Source organism: Ips typographus, linkage group LG16, assembly GCF_016097725.1.
Source record: "Ips typographus isolate SLU linkage group LG16, UJ_Ityp_2.0, whole genome shotgun sequence".
Classification (NCBI taxonomy): domain Eukaryota; kingdom Metazoa; phylum Arthropoda; class Insecta; order Coleoptera; family Curculionidae; genus Ips; species Ips typographus.
The window spans coordinates 311,116-326,766 of record NC_138437.1 but is presented as its reverse complement, the minus strand read 5'-3'; the positions used below and the strand labels follow the sequence as shown (position 1 = coordinate 326,766).

The 15,651-nt window shown below is 38.8% G+C and overlaps 1 protein-coding gene across 1 annotated transcript in view; it reads left to right on the top strand.

Moving 5' to 3' along the window:
- The window catches only part of LOC145738810 (protein qui-1), a 294,747-nt gene that overhangs the window by 161,512 nt on the left and 117,584 nt on the right, over positions 1-15,651 (top strand). Inside the window, exon 16 of the mRNA XM_081993876.1 lies at positions 12,903-13,100. Within this exon, the coding sequence (XP_081850002.1) occupies positions 12,903-13,100 (198 nt within the window). The remainder of the gene's footprint in view (positions 1-12,902; positions 13,101-15,651) is intronic.

Here is a 15,651-nt window from a genome sequence, read left to right as displayed (position 1 = left end):
TCTTCCTCATGATCTGCAATCCATTAATGGATGTTAGCAACCACATTCTCCATTGCCACTCTGTCTCTACCCGTGTGTATGAGTGTCTGGATGTTATGTAAATCTGTCTATTGTCTTATATTTCGAAGCCATGACATATTCTTTCTCCCAATCTCTTTTCTGCCCTCTATCTTTTTTTCCTTAAATTAGTTGTTCTTACTTTGGCCGTCCATGGGACCTTGATAATTCCGCGAAACACCTACATTTCAAATGCTCTAATTTGTTAATCATATCTGTCTTGAGAGTCCAACCCTCAGCTTCATAGAGAAGAACTGGTCAGATGGAACAGTCTACGAATCTCAACCCAAGCTCCAGACCAAAGTCGGTACACGTAAATATCTTTTTAAGTTGTGTAAATGCTACGCGAGCCTGTTCTACACGGCATTATATCTCTTTGTCTGATGTCCATTTTTTAGACGGCCATGTTCTAAAACATTCTACACGTTCTATTGATTTTCCATGAAAACTCAGCCCAGAGTTAACTTTTACCATGAACTTAGTTTTCTTGGTGTTTGCCCACAATTTTACTATGTTGGCCTACAATGCTATCCGCTATGACAATGCGCCACCAGCATACCGAATGTTACTGATCCTCGTACCATTAACTTTGATCCCATTATTTGCATCCTTGAGTGCTTCTTAAAAGATATCCTTCTAGTAAAGATTAAATAAAAGCGGGGAAAGAACGCATATCCCTGTATCACTTATTTTCGAGTGTGAAGCGCTCTTGTACTTCATTTCCATCCCTACTTTTGCATTTTGGTGCCAGTACTGTTTTTTAATGCATCTGATATCCAGATCCAGTTTTCTAAGCTGTTTTATTACTTTATGATGTTGAACTGTATCAAATGCTTTTTCATAGTCTGACATACATTTTTACGCTGATCATAGCAATTTTAGATCAAAACTTGTGTTGCAACTATCGCCTACTAATATTTTGAGAGCATGGCTCATAAGGCTAACAATCATATAACCTTCACATGTTCTTGTGTTGTTTTTTATTGATAAAGGTATCAAAACTGAGGACAGCCATTGCTCAGGATAGGTGCCAATATCATAATTATTATTGAATAGTCCAAAGCAAATCGTCAATACCTCGTTTGTCCAAAGTTTAAGCAGTTCGGAAGGGATTTCACCTGGGCCCACTGCCTTATCATTCTTAGCATTGTGTTTGGTGTATTATATTTCTTCTTTGGTGATAAAACGCACGCTAAAAGACCATCACCGTTCGTCGTTTCCTGTGTTCTCTAGGAATTAAAAAGTGTTTTTATGTACCTCTTCTTTGTCGTTATGTTCCAAAATAATCTTACCATCTTGACCAACCAGAATATCAGGGTTCTATCTCCTGTATACACCAGCGGTCTTCTTTAGTTTTTTGTGGAGTGCAAGACTATCAAGTTTTATATTCAGCTCCACCAGTTCATCACACTAGTTTTTAAGCCATTCATTTTTAGCAATTCTGATCTTTGACCTTTTCACTACTTCGTTCTTTGCTTTATCGCGCTACTGTTATTTCCCAACTGCTTCGCCATGTACAACTATTCGATCGCCGTTCGCTGTCTCCAAAATAGGCGTTTGTCGAAGTTTCAGCATCGGCGTAGATGTTATCAGGTTAAGCCTCACAATAGATCTTGTTGCACCAGTTTCAATGATAAACTCACATTCTTTGTTGTTCAATAGTCCTTAGAGCGATTAAACTACCATTACACCTCTTAACCATACAAATCCTTAATTTGGAGGCTGAAGAGTTATTTTCCAGGGGCCGCCCCCTTACTCCGACAACCTCGAGTTTTCCTAGTCCTGGTTTCTTCGGTACTGTGGATTTGGTGAACGAGACCGCTGCCTACAATTCCTACTATAGTGTCCTTTGCGTCCACAGTTGTAACATTTTATATCTTCTCTAGATGGAGAGTGGCTTCTTCTGTTATTGTCTCCTTTTTGCAGAATTTGATCCAGCTTTTTAACAATCAAACTCAAGGTAGAATCTGCTTGGTCTTGATTATCCGAAAATTTTACTTCCCGCACGCTTTCCTTTTTGTAGGAGATATTCTTTGCGGCTTCAAACTCTAAGCTGTAGACTACGGCATCAGTCAAGTTGCTAAAACGGCCAAGGCGAAGCGCCTGCTGTAGATCTGCTCCTCTGACCCCATCGGTAAAATTTTGGACTGCTATCTGGTTCAGAAACTCTTCCGGTGCTTGTGGGTAGGCCAGTCGGATTAGTCGCTCAATCTCAGCCCCAAATTCTTGCAGTGTCTCTGATGACTCTTGGGCTCTACTCTTCAATTGGATCTTGTATACCTGGGTCAAGTATTTATTCCCGTATCTTAGTTCCAGCGCGTTTGCAAGGGTAGTTTCCGATTGCAACGAAGTTTCCCTGTCAAACTTTGGCACCTTACAATTTATTGTCGCATTCGGTCGGACTTTCGGACTTTTCTATCGGAGATACCTCGACTCATGATTTCGACACTCATGATTTCCTTCCGTAAAGTTGCAATCTCTTGTCCATATTGAGTATCCATTTGTCCAAATTTGTTACCAAACTCAGTTTGCACCTCGTCGACTTTATGGTCTACCTTTTCGACTTGTGATCCACCTCTTCCACTTTATTGTCTACCATCTCCAGTTGTTGATCGATATAGGATTGTAACTCAAAGCTTGCAGAATAGCTTGTTGTCGTTCCTAATCCTGATGGTAGCGTCTCTCTTGCTCCTCTTTTTCAAGTCGTCGTCGTTCTTCCTCTTCTTGCTTTTCTTGTTGTCGTCGTTCCTGTTCTTCTTGTTTTTCTCTCTGTCGCGCCTCTTTCACGTAGAGCACAATTCTTCACTCACTTATCCCACTTCTGACACCAAATGTTACACTTCACTGGATTCTTTTGATAAGTGAGACTAACACTAGAAATCACTTTTAAACCACTTTTACCACTATTCAATATTTACTATATTATCCCTATGATTGAGATACATTGTCGCTTTCTATTCTTGCCGTTATTGTTTCTATTTTTGTGTTTAATTGATCAGAAATCAGGAGCTTAATGTTTGGATTTTGGAGACTCTTTAAAGCAAGCAGCAGGATATTTTGATATTATGAATATTGTGTCTTCAATTTTCGTTTCTAACTTGGAAGAGTGGAAGGAAGAAATTCTATTGGACCACGGCCTATAAGCCCGGATAACTTTTATATTTCAATTTAAGATTAATCTTTAATTAATTCTTTGTTGCATAATATAGTATAAGTAAAGTGGCGATCGCAATCATTCAAAAAGATTTTAAATGCTCACAAACAGAATATTATCAGTGTACGTATATCTAACAAGCCATCTAACACTGAAAGTGAAAAGTATGTAAATTGGAAATTTGTCAGAGAAAACTTGACCCAATTTGAAACCGGGCATTTATAAAAACAGGTTTGTTTTGGAACAAACGTGACATCGCATATAGCTGATTTATGTTATATGTTGCTATATGACTAAAGAACACACGAAAAACCAGCTAAAGGGTAAAAGTTAACTCACTAGAGACTAAAGGTAAAAAAGTTTGTTTAAATTGGGCCGTACAATTTAGTAGGAACAGAGCCAAACCCTGGTGGTTTGGTTGAGTTTTTCAGTTATTCGAGAGTTCGGTTGTAGCTGCCTAATTAAAAATTACCTACCTTTTGTACTTTTGTACAGCCAATCGAAGTTGCAAACAAAACAGGAAATTAAAAATTGCGAGCGGTTTGAGAGGGCTAATATGGATATACATGAAACAAGGCGTTTCAAGTTGATTAAAAATCTAAAAGCGTTTCTCAACAGGGAATTTCCTTTTACGCAACCTGTAGTCTATAGAGACGAGGCGGCCGTTTTAGTACAGCGCTAAGTCAATTTATGTGGATAAAATTTTATTGTCAGGTACCTTGAGATTGCCATTAATTTAGTTAAGTAGCTGAGCGAAGTTGTGCCGAAGATTAGAATATTACAAGCAAGTAAACAGAATGTCATTGCAGAAAAATCAGTACCCAAAGTTTTCGTTAGTTCAGTTTTTCCAATTTTAAGGAAAATTTGCCTTACACTCCCACAGTGCAAAAAGGAGTAAAAATTCTCAATATACGAGTACGTGTAATAGCCAGTAATTTTCTGCTTAAAGTTTAAGAAAGTTGAAAAGTTTTTCATAAACATTATGAGTTTGCCGACCAACTCTTCGCTCTGACTACTACTTTCATTGGAAACTTGTGTGTGTAAAAATATACAGTGATTCATGTACAGTAACTCTCTTTAAATGCTAATTTGACTTTAGTATTATTTGCATAATGTACCCTACTCGTTTATTTCCCTTCCACATACATTCGCCCGCCTTTTCATTGCAGTAATAACTGACAATTTGGATTTTATTAATGATAAAAAAGTATAATTACATTAAGTTAATCATGCCGGATTATGCATATACAGGGGGTTTCGGGAGGAAAGGGAAATATTTTGGGAATGCGTTCAGGAGGTTAAAATAATATAAATGAACCCATATTGTTTAATCTGATTCTTAACCGTTGCTGACATAATCGGTCCTTAAGTTTTTTGTGTTTTTCATTTTAAAAGCAATCAAACAAATAATTGTGGTCTAAACAACAAAACTAAACTAATGTAGAATATTTTCGAAAATACCCCCACCAACTTCAATACAAGCTGCAGCACGCTTGTTAATCTGTCGAGTGGTACGCTTGCCAATTTGTCCATTAACAATATACAGATAGAACAAGTAAATTCATTCAGATACGATGAAGCAATTTTTCACGAGATCCGAACTGAGCCTAGAACTTAGAATGCGCATGATCAGATGTAATATATTTTCAACCTTGTTATATGGTAGTGAAGGATGGACTCTCGATGCGACTACAAAGAAAAAGCTGGACGTTTTTGAGATGTATTTATACCGCCGTATGTTAAGAATATCGTGGGTGCAGAGAATCACCAACTTGGAAGTAATTGCGCTGATGGGAAAATCAAAATAACACTGATGAGGAAAAAAACGGGATACATAGGCCACATAATGAGAGGCGACAGATATGAACTCTTGAGACTGATCATTGAAGGAAAAATACAAGGAAAAAGATCAGTAGGAAGAAGACAAAACTCCTGGCTGAAAGACTTAAGAAGATGGTTTGGATGTGCCGCAATTGACATTCAGAGCATGCTACATCCAAAATAATGTTTGCCAATTGGATCGCCATCCTCCGGCGGGAGACGGCGGATTAAGAAGAAGGGTACGCTGAATTGCTTGGGGATTGTTTCTAATAATATTTGCGCAATGGAAAATTCGTGTGCGGAGTCCTTCCACGGTCTCTACTCTTGTTTCGTATACTAGTGATTTCATCCACCCCCAAAGGCAATAATCCAGTGGATTTAAGTCTGGTGATTTCGGTGGCCAAGCATGAGGTCCTCCTCGGCCAATCCAACGATCACGAAAACGATTATCCAAGAAATTACGCATCCTGCGACTAAAATGAGGCGGGGCTCCATCATGCTGAAACTACATTCGGTGTCGAACAATTAGCGGAACATCATATAACATGTTTGTAAAATGGTCTTCCAAAATCCGTAAATCTCCATATCCATAGTTTCTTTTATCCATAAGTTTCTGAGCATTTTGGTTTCTCCGACAACTTGGTTTCGTTGTTGAAATCTTACCTCTTGGGGCGTAGGCAGTTCGTTGATTATGAGGGCTTTAGATCGGACATGTTTATTCCTAGTTCTGGCGTACCTCAGGGTTCCAATCTGGGTCCTTTACTTTTTAACCTTTTTATAAACGATCTAATTTCAAATTTCAACACTCAACTGCAGTACACTGGCGTATGCTGACGACATAAAAATATTTAATCGCATCGATACTTCGGCCGATTGCACCCTCTTGCAGGACAGCATATCCGTTCTCAGTCAGTGGTGCCTGGCTAGCCGGCTAAACCTCAACATCTCGAAATGTAACGCAGTCTCTTACTCACGAAATAAAACCCTCGTACAATTTAATTATACATTGTGCGAATCCACCCTTGACAGACTTTCCACCATAAAGGACCTGGGAGTGGTTTTCAATGCCAAATTCTCTTTTATTCCTCACATCGAACAAGTGGCTGCCAGCGCCTCTAAAACTCTGGGCTTTGTTTTGAGAAACTGCAAACACTTTGCTAGCCAGGATACTATCAAAGTGCTATATAACTCCTATGTAAGATCAAAATTGGATTACGGTTCAATAGTGTGGTCCCCTATATACAACTCCCACATTCAAACTCTTGAGTCCGTGCAAAGAAGATTCCTAAAATACTTACGTACGATGTTTAGAGAGGATAATGTATACCTAGAAAGGGGTTTGGAGCATAACCGTATTCTTCTTAGGTTTTCAGAACTTCCTCTGGCTGTACGTCGGAAATTGCAGTCACTCTCGTTTGTCTATAAACTTACCAACTCTACAATAGACTGCCCATACTTGTTAGAGCGGGTTTCGTTTAATATTCCTCCCAAATTCCATCCTATCCCAAGACCCTATACACAAAGCCTGTTACAGCTATAACTGTGTAGCGGCTGACTCAGATATTTTTTGCGACAGTCTCTCGTTCTTGTTGCACAGGTTTCGCTCGTTCTCCGGCTTTCCCCACTGAATCCTGTTGTCCACAAGCACATATCCTTTGCACCTACCTCCCCCTAACTTTTTGTGATTGTATTGTAAAACTTCCACCAATGTTCATTGTGATAGTTGTTGATTCCATCGAGGGTAAACTGAGGTTCATCGGTAAATAAAATGTATCTGTGGAGGTCTCGATTTTGTTGGATTCATTCACAAAATTGAACCCTTAAGTCATAATCACCTTCTTGAAGACTTTGAACTGGTTGAACGTGGAAACGGCCACATGTGATGGTATTTGAAGTTTAACACTAATCCGCCTCGTACTAACTCCAGGATTCTCTTCAGCTATATCCAGAACATTTTCTTCAATTTGAGCATCTAAACCCTCCTCTCGTCCAGAATCAATCCTTACGCTTCGAAACATTCCAGTTTCCTGGACCCTTGAAACAATTTTTGAAAAACTTTTCGATTAGGCGAAAAAAATTTGCGACTTGTCGAAGGCATTCGACTGCGTATACCACCAGATCTTGCTTTGGAAGCTTGAGGCTTATGGCTTCCGAGCCGCTTCTGTGTTGTGGTTTCGCTCTTTCTTGTCCGGCCGAAGCCAGGAGGTCTTCATCGGGCGCCATGGTTCTGGAGAGTTAATGTTAACTTCGGGTGGCCCTCAGGACTCTGTTCTTGGACCTTTGCTGTTCTTGATATACATCAATGATATTGTTTCGCTCCCTATTAACGGACAATTCACTGTTTTCGCTGATGACGCGACCATTCTTTAAAGAGGCAAGCGAGCCGATTCATTGACTGCCACTATTGATGGGGACCTCTCCATAATCAAACATTGGTGCAATTCCAACTTACTGTCATTAAATATCAGTAACACCAAGATCCTACATTTTGGATGCTCATTGCAGGAGAGTTTTGTTGAAGTTTCTTGGTCGACTACGCGTCTTATTGACGACTCGCTTCGATTCGAGAGAGATTCTGAGGATGTGGACGGTCTGTGCTCTAGACTGGCGTCGGGTTGCCATGCATTGAGGGCAATCTGGATTACCATGTAGCTAGGAGTGCATACTATGCACTGATTGACTGCCATCTCCGCTAAGGCATAGCTTTCTGGGGAGTTTGTTCTCGAAGCCGCTTCAATTCTGTGTTTCTCCTGCAGAAGCGAGCATTGAGGTGCTTGTGTCGTGTTGGATACAGGGCCTCAAGTAGACCCCTCTTCATTGAACCTCATCATCACCTTGGGCTGCATTTTCATCTTAGAGACGATTTGTCTTGTCCGTGGCAAGTTTGGGGGTCAGTTGTCCGAGGGCTCCGGCTCAGTAGATTCGTTTTGAGGCTTCCCATTCCTCACACGGAGAAGATTAAGTCGTCGCTTATTTACGGTGGCAAGAGACTTTTCAATAACCTTCCTCTCCACGTGAGAGGCCAGCCATCTGCGCATGGATTTAGGCGTGAGGCTGAGAGGTTTTTGGGGCGTACTATTCTCTGGACGAATTCGACTCCAGTTCTTAAGGCGCCTTGTTCTGCCATAAATTGATCAAGCAGCACTGTTTGTGTTTTTGATCCTCTTTCTCCTCTCTTATACAGGGTAACTGCCTTTTTGTTTTGTTTTTATTTTAATAATTGTAAGGTGTAATTATGTGTGATTCTTATTGTATGTGTAGTGTAATAATTATGTATGTTCTTTTTTTGCTGTTTTTGTATGTGTTTTCAGGGCTTTGTCAATGACTTTAAGTTTCCGACAATACACCTACTTTTTTGATTGATTGACTGATACACGAATATCATGTCGGCATACTCTTTATGGGTGAATATGTGAGGCATCACTTTTGGAACCTTTTTTGTCGAAACTGACAACAACCATGCTTGTCAAAACTACCAGTCAATTAAATTAGGTAATAACAAACACTGAAATACCTACAAACTCATGTTAAGAATTAAAAACACCTGGATTTCAGAAACGATTAAGAATCGAATTAAACAATATGGGTTCATTTTTAAATTATTTTAACCTCCTGAACGCATTCCCAAAATATTTCCCTTTCCTCCCGAAACACCCTGTATACACACAAAAAAGAATATTTATTCGGTTCAGAGTGCTCCCAAAAAGCGAGTCAAATATTGTCTTGGGAAACATTCATAATAAATATAAAGTTAAAAAACAACATCAACACGTGTTTCTGTCTCCAAACATCTCATGAATTTTAATGTCTAATAAAATATTAACTCAGCCCTCAATATTTTCCTGTATTTTCTAATGCTTTTGTGACTTAATATCAAAATCTTTTCTTAAGTGAAACCAATTAAAACGTCAACTTTTGTTGTCTGTTTTCTGCTGCATTATTGCTGGTAATTGCTATGCAAATTACAAGCTTAAATATAAATTTGGCAAACCTTATAGCGAATATGAACTATACTGCCGTACCAGATGTCCAGGAAAACTATCGGATTAACATGAAAAATAGTTTCTATTAAGCTATGATTTTTTGAATAGTACAGTGACAAGTGTCCTGGATTTTGAATCACTATGAACACAATGTAAAGAAATTTAAACGGGGACTTATGCCCGGTATCTGAACATCAATCTATATCGATTCAATAGTTATCGGTCCCATATATTTATTTTTTCAATAACTTTAATTGGGTTTCCGACCTATAAAATTGTGGAACTGATAAGAATCGGACAGATATTTTTCTGGTTCTTCTTCTTAGGACGCCGTCTCCCTACGGAGGTTGGCGATCCAACTGGCTATAATGGTTCGTAAAACTGCACCCCTGAAGATCTCTATAGATGTCCGTCTGTACCATCGACGTATATACTTTAGCCATGAGTTCTTCAAGGAGCCGGAGAAACTCGTACCGCTCCCCCATCATAACGTGCCCGATGTATTGGAGCTTTCGTTCTTTGATGGTTGCCAGCAGTCCTTTCCTATTCCCTTAGCACTTCCTTGTTGGTTATCCTGTCTACCCAGGATATGCGCAGAATACGGCGATACAAGTACAACTCAAAGGCTTCAATGCGGTTCTCCATTGCTTGGCATAATGTCCAACTCTCGGAGCCATAGAGTAGCACTGGGAAGATATCAGCGCAATATACGTATGCGGAGCTGTAGGTTTCGGTCTCTAATAGTGAGGAGGTTCTTCATGGAAATGTATGTTCTTCTGGCCTTTTCTATCCTTGATCTGATTTCCATTTTAGGGTCACTGTTCTTGTTGACGAGGGCTCCAAGATATTTAACGGACGGCACTTGTTCCACAGCCTGGTTGTTAATCTGAAGGATCATCTTGGTGCCTTGGAGAACACGACCACCTTGGTCTTGGCAACATTTATGTGTTGATGTGTGCTATGTTCAACGATGAGGTCCATCATATTCTGGAGATGTGGGACGCGGTCGGCGACCACGACCGTATCGTAGGCGAATCGGATATTATTAATGAGGGTGCCGTTGATTTTAACGCCTTCTTTCACATTCTCCAGTGCCTCCCTGAACCCCGCCTCTGAGTATATATTAAATAGGAGGGGACAGGACACACCCCTGACTAACGCCCCTTCTGATTTCTGTTTCCTCGGATGTTATACCCTCTATCCTAATCTCTGCAGTTTGGTGCCAGTACAGCTGCGTGATGATGATGTTTAGATCTCCCGTATCGACTCCGGTGTATTTTAGGATCTCAATGAGCTTCTGGTGCGATACACAGTCGAAAGATTTTCTATGTATAGTCAATAAAGCCGGCGTATATATCAATATTCATGTCTCTGCATCGCTGTGTGAGAACGTTGAGAGAGAAGAGAGCCTCGAGCGTGCCCACTCCGTTCTTAAATCCAAATTGCGTCTCTCCAGCCTGCCCCTCACATCTGGCGTATATTCGAGTGTGGACGATGCGTGATAGTGTTCGGTTTTTTTCGCAGAGCGATCAGCGTCGGCCTCAACCAGTCCGTTGGTATTTTTCAATTGGAAACGATATGGTATTTTCCAACGTTGGAACTGTTACAGTGGGGCCTCCCACTTCCATTGTGACGCTGTGTGTGAAGCACATCTTCGGCACCGCCACATGGTACTGTTGCTGCTGCTGCCCCGCAACAAATTTTTACCATATCTGGCTATCCGCACTTAGTTTAGCCTGCAGGTCGATGCAGTTGCCCAGGGTGTGGCCCGAGGAGCCATAAGTGAGAATTGGGTTCCCTGTGAGGACCAGTTATCTTCGACCGCTCATCGGCAATGCCGCTGAGCGGAACTGCGGAACTGCGAGGAACTGTCTTCCTTGGAGTGGCGACGGATCCTTGCCTTTGTCAGGGTGACGGGACGTCTGGATGGCGTAGGCGAAAAGGCCTACTCTACTACTCTACTGCTACTACTACTACTAGTACTATCATCTGTTAGAGATAATATAAAAATGTTATATTGTATAGCAATTTTTCACGTAACTGACATAGCGGCACAATTTTGTTCTTCGAAAAATCGTTCAGTGTCCTTTGCCTGTTGTATTCGCCAATCAGTCCCTTTTTCACAAGTTCCAGAGTCACTTAGAGTATTCTGAGTTAAGCTATGGGACGCAATCGTAGAGCTAGGGACGGGGAAATGCTCTCAGATTGATATGAAGTGTCAGGTGGCCTGAAGCAAAGTGATTCTCTCTCCCCGATATTGTTCAATAATGCTTTGGAAAAAGCTATAAGGGCGGAGGAATTGACCATGTAGGTCGTTGTTATTGAGTGCCTAAGAGGTTTTCGCCGACGATATTGGCCTGGTTGGAAACACTGTAATAATGGTACAGGAGATATCCAATAAAGTTGAAACACAGGCATGCGGTTGTAGATGCATGTACGCTCTAAAAGAATAACTTCTTTTAGAGCGAAACTTCTTCCAGGAAAATAATAAATTATATATAACAGTCATACGACCAATGGTCATGTACGGGAGGAAGACTTGGACACTTACCAAGGAAAACGAGCGCAAAGATAGAGAAGGATGGAGAATCATCGTTAGTCAACGAAGACCCACCAAGGGTTGTAGAGCTACAAAGAGTGAGAGAAAGAGTCAGCTAGATCTGAGATCTGCTTTCCAGTGCTGTAGTCAGAGTATTGAAAGATTCCGGTACGCTGCTGAGGAGTATTGCAGCTACGTTGTTTATAGGTTCAGTTAGATGCTCCATATTCCATATTTCTTCCTTCCATTATACTAGTTTTGCAGATTCTTTTGAGCAAAAATATTTTACTTGACCTTTTGGTTGTATTTCTGTGACTGCTACTTTTGCATTCCGGATGTGAATTAGTTGACTGTCCTCGAAAAGAACAACAATCGTTGCACGATTTTGATTATCCTTTTGCTTTCAAGCCTCCTGTTTGCTTTCCTGTGTTGGAATTGGTTCTTTGACTGCCTCCCACACCTTATTCTTCATCAGCAACATTCTGTATTGCATGAATATTGGTTGAATCATTCATAGTTTCTGACATTCAGCAGCTGTTGCTCTTAGAGAGGCCAAGTAAGCATGTAAGTCTGCTTTCAAATCTTGAATAATTGCTTTGGTCAGCTGTCATACTACAGAAGGATAGATAATGACCTAGGTTTTTAGCAAAAATAGTTGATGATAATTATTTCTTCTCACATTCATCCTTGTTGTACTGGTTTATAGTCCCCAGAAATGTAATGGATCAATTTTGGATTCTATAAAAAGTACATACTTAAAAGAGATTCAAGATTTGAAAAGGTAATCTGTTATTCTTGTTATTTGTTGCATAAAATAAAAACATAAGCCATTATTGTTCGGTTTCAGGCAATCCATTGTATTATTTCGTAAACACATATTTCTAAACAGTTTTCAGTATGTTTTAGGTTATTTGTTGTTTACCCTGGAAGTCAGTAACATATAAAAAATGTAAGATGTTTTCTGGGGATCTTCATATAAATCAACATCAGTGATGCATCATTAGCTAGATTTTCGAAATGTTGAAAAAGAAAAAGCAAAGGATCTATTTGCAGAATTGGAGTACGTAGGTTTACCTCGCTTGAAAGAAAGTTTTCCGTCATAACCGACGTTTTTAATGTTCTGGTGTGTTTATGCCCCTGTAAAACGTTCAATCAGATCCATGCATAAGTTCTCGTAAAATTTCATACCGCGTAAGTGCTTTTCATGTCGAATCGATTTTGTGAATTTTGCTATTACCAACGAATGACTTCCAGCTAGTAAGCAATTTCTGTAAAAAATTATTTTTCAGCACAACGAAAAACAAGTACCTTATTGGCTTATTCTAACGTAAAAAATATTTAATTTCAGAACCACTGATAAGGGAGAAAATAATGAGCGGAATACTTTTAATAGAATGGAAGCACGTAATGATCAAGGAACTCGTTAGGACGAGATATTTACCGAGTACTGAAGTTGCAAAAAGCATTCATACGGAAATGGTAAATTTGTTTTTTAGCGAGTTTTTAGAGGAAAGCAGCGATGACGAAGCGTCTGAGGGAGAACCAGGTAAGGTCCAGTTTTTTATTTTCATATAATTACAATTATGTTCTTTTCATCTCGTTAAGTGATATCTTGGTTGCAATGTAAGAAATGACGATGCAAATTACATTATAGTGAAAACTGACTAGACATTGCTTAGTTGTTTATATCAATAAGGTTTATTTGCTATCATTGGCACAGAGAAATTTTACCTAATATGAAAGCAGGCTAAAACAAATGCTCAGTATTGAGACTGAATTGGCGCAGTTAGTAGGATTTTCTATATTTGTGAATAATTCGTGCAGTCTGAATGGTCTAGAGAAGTCAACTAAACTTAGATATAAATTACCAAATTCGTTCCGCGTTCTATTGTTGTAAGCCTCTGGCACAAGCGGTCTACAGCTTCTTGAGTAGTGTAGGAAGTGTATTAATAAAGGAAACAGTACTACCTACGTTACATATTACATTGTTTCAGTGACAAAAAGAAAGTTTATTCTATTTTAACAATTTTTGAATCTGACATTTTTTATTAACACATTACTAAAGTACGTTCAGTTGTTTGTGTTGTCCATAGTATTAGCATCATGGAACCAGAAATTAAGCTAACAACAGCTGTCATACTACAGAAGGATAGATAATGACCTAGGTTTTTAGCAAAAATAGTTGATGATAATTATTTCTTCTCACATTCATCCTTGTTGTACTGGTTTATAGTCCCCAGAAATGTAATGGATCAATTTTGGATTCTATAAAAAGTACATACTTAAAAGAGATTCAAGATTTGAAAAGGTAATCTGTTATTCTTGTTATTTGTTGCATAAAATAAAAACATAAGCCATTATTGTTCGGTTTCAGGCAATCCATTGTATTATTTCGTAAACACATATTTCTAAACAGTTTTCAGTATGTTTTAGGTTATTTGTTGTTTACCCTGGAAGTCAGTAACATATAAAAAATGTAAGATGTTTTCTGGGGATCTTCATATAAATCAACATCAGTGATGCATCATTAGCTAGATTTTCGAAATGTTGAAAAAGAAAAAGCAAAGGATCTATTTGCAGAATTGGAGTACGTAGATTTACCTCGCTTGAAATATCTTTTCCACGTATATATTAAAAAGTATTGGTGACAATATATAGCCCTGGCGGACTCCTTTGCATACACTAAAGGAATCTGTTGTCAGGTTTTTGCCCCTACCGATGATAAATGCGGTCTTCTCCTTGTCATCTTACTGAACTTCTACCTACCACAATTCACTATTCAAGTCTAAGGTAGAAAACCATATCGAACCAGCTAGGTTCTTTAATATATTATTGATGCGCTAAGCAGCAGCTCTCTTTCTTCTTCATATCGTTAAGCGTCCTGTAGCCTTCGCAAAAGAGATTTTTCTCTCTTTGAAGTAAGCAGTATCCACTAAGCATTGTGATGTAATGACTTTTTGCATTTCTGTCTCAGAGGAAGTGGCCATAGGACTTTTAAGGCATATATCTGCAATATAGGAAAAACCGATGATCAGTGTGTGTACTGCAATGAAGCAAATTTAGCCGAACATACTCTATTCAATTGCAATATCTTTGACTTCCAGTAAACTCAACAATAACTTTTTACAAAGAAAAAAATTTTGTTATTATTTTTTTAATTCTAGCTAGCCCTACGATAACTTTAACTAAAACGTTTGTCAAAGTATACGTTTTTTAAAATCCAAACCTCTTAACCTTTTTAACTTACTACGGCCGCAGAAGCTTACCTAAAGTGCTGCTTTACGAACAGCTTAATGTGTCAGCATCCTCTAAAACTCTACATAGCTAAAATATCAAGGACAGACATAAGGGATTTTACGAGCTCCCACAAGAAAATTGGCCAAGAAAGATCCAGAGAATTGGGATTCGCTAGGATATAAATAAATCCATAAAGGACGATTTAAAGCACTTGAAAACCGGAATATTTCTTGTTTGGTTTTAGGCTTAAAACCCCTCACGCCTACAAAGGTTAATGTTTTAATGATTTCACTTTTGCTCGAGTTTTTAAAAGTCTTGTTTACCTATAAAAGTGTCTTCAGTCTATAAGATAAGCTTTTATTAAAAATGAATAATTTTTCCTTTATTGTAAACACGGTTCCCTCAATGCCAAAAAGGAAAAAGCTAAGGGTTTGAGTGACGCTATCTAAAAGCATTTAAATGGCTTTTAAGTAATTTTTGTTTCGTATTGTCTTGGATGATGCACAACAAAAATATCACTGAAAATACGTCTTTTAACAAAAAGCTTTTTGTCTAGTCGTAATTTCGAGAGCAAAAGAACTACGACCTTTGAGCTTACATAGAGCCGCTGAATTCTATTAAGGATTCTTGTGCTTAATTTCCAAAAAGCTTTATAGCTTTGACAATATTTGAATTAATTAGAGGTGTCCTTCAAAAAGACTCATTTCGGTGCGTTTAAATAAAGTTATTAACTTCGCAAACAGAAAATGTCTCGATATTCTAATAGTGATGTAGTGAGTTGGTAAAGAAATTATTTTTTATTCATTTAGTGCTCAGTAAAATGTTGTTATCTCAAGATGAATTTCTAGAGAATAGTCACT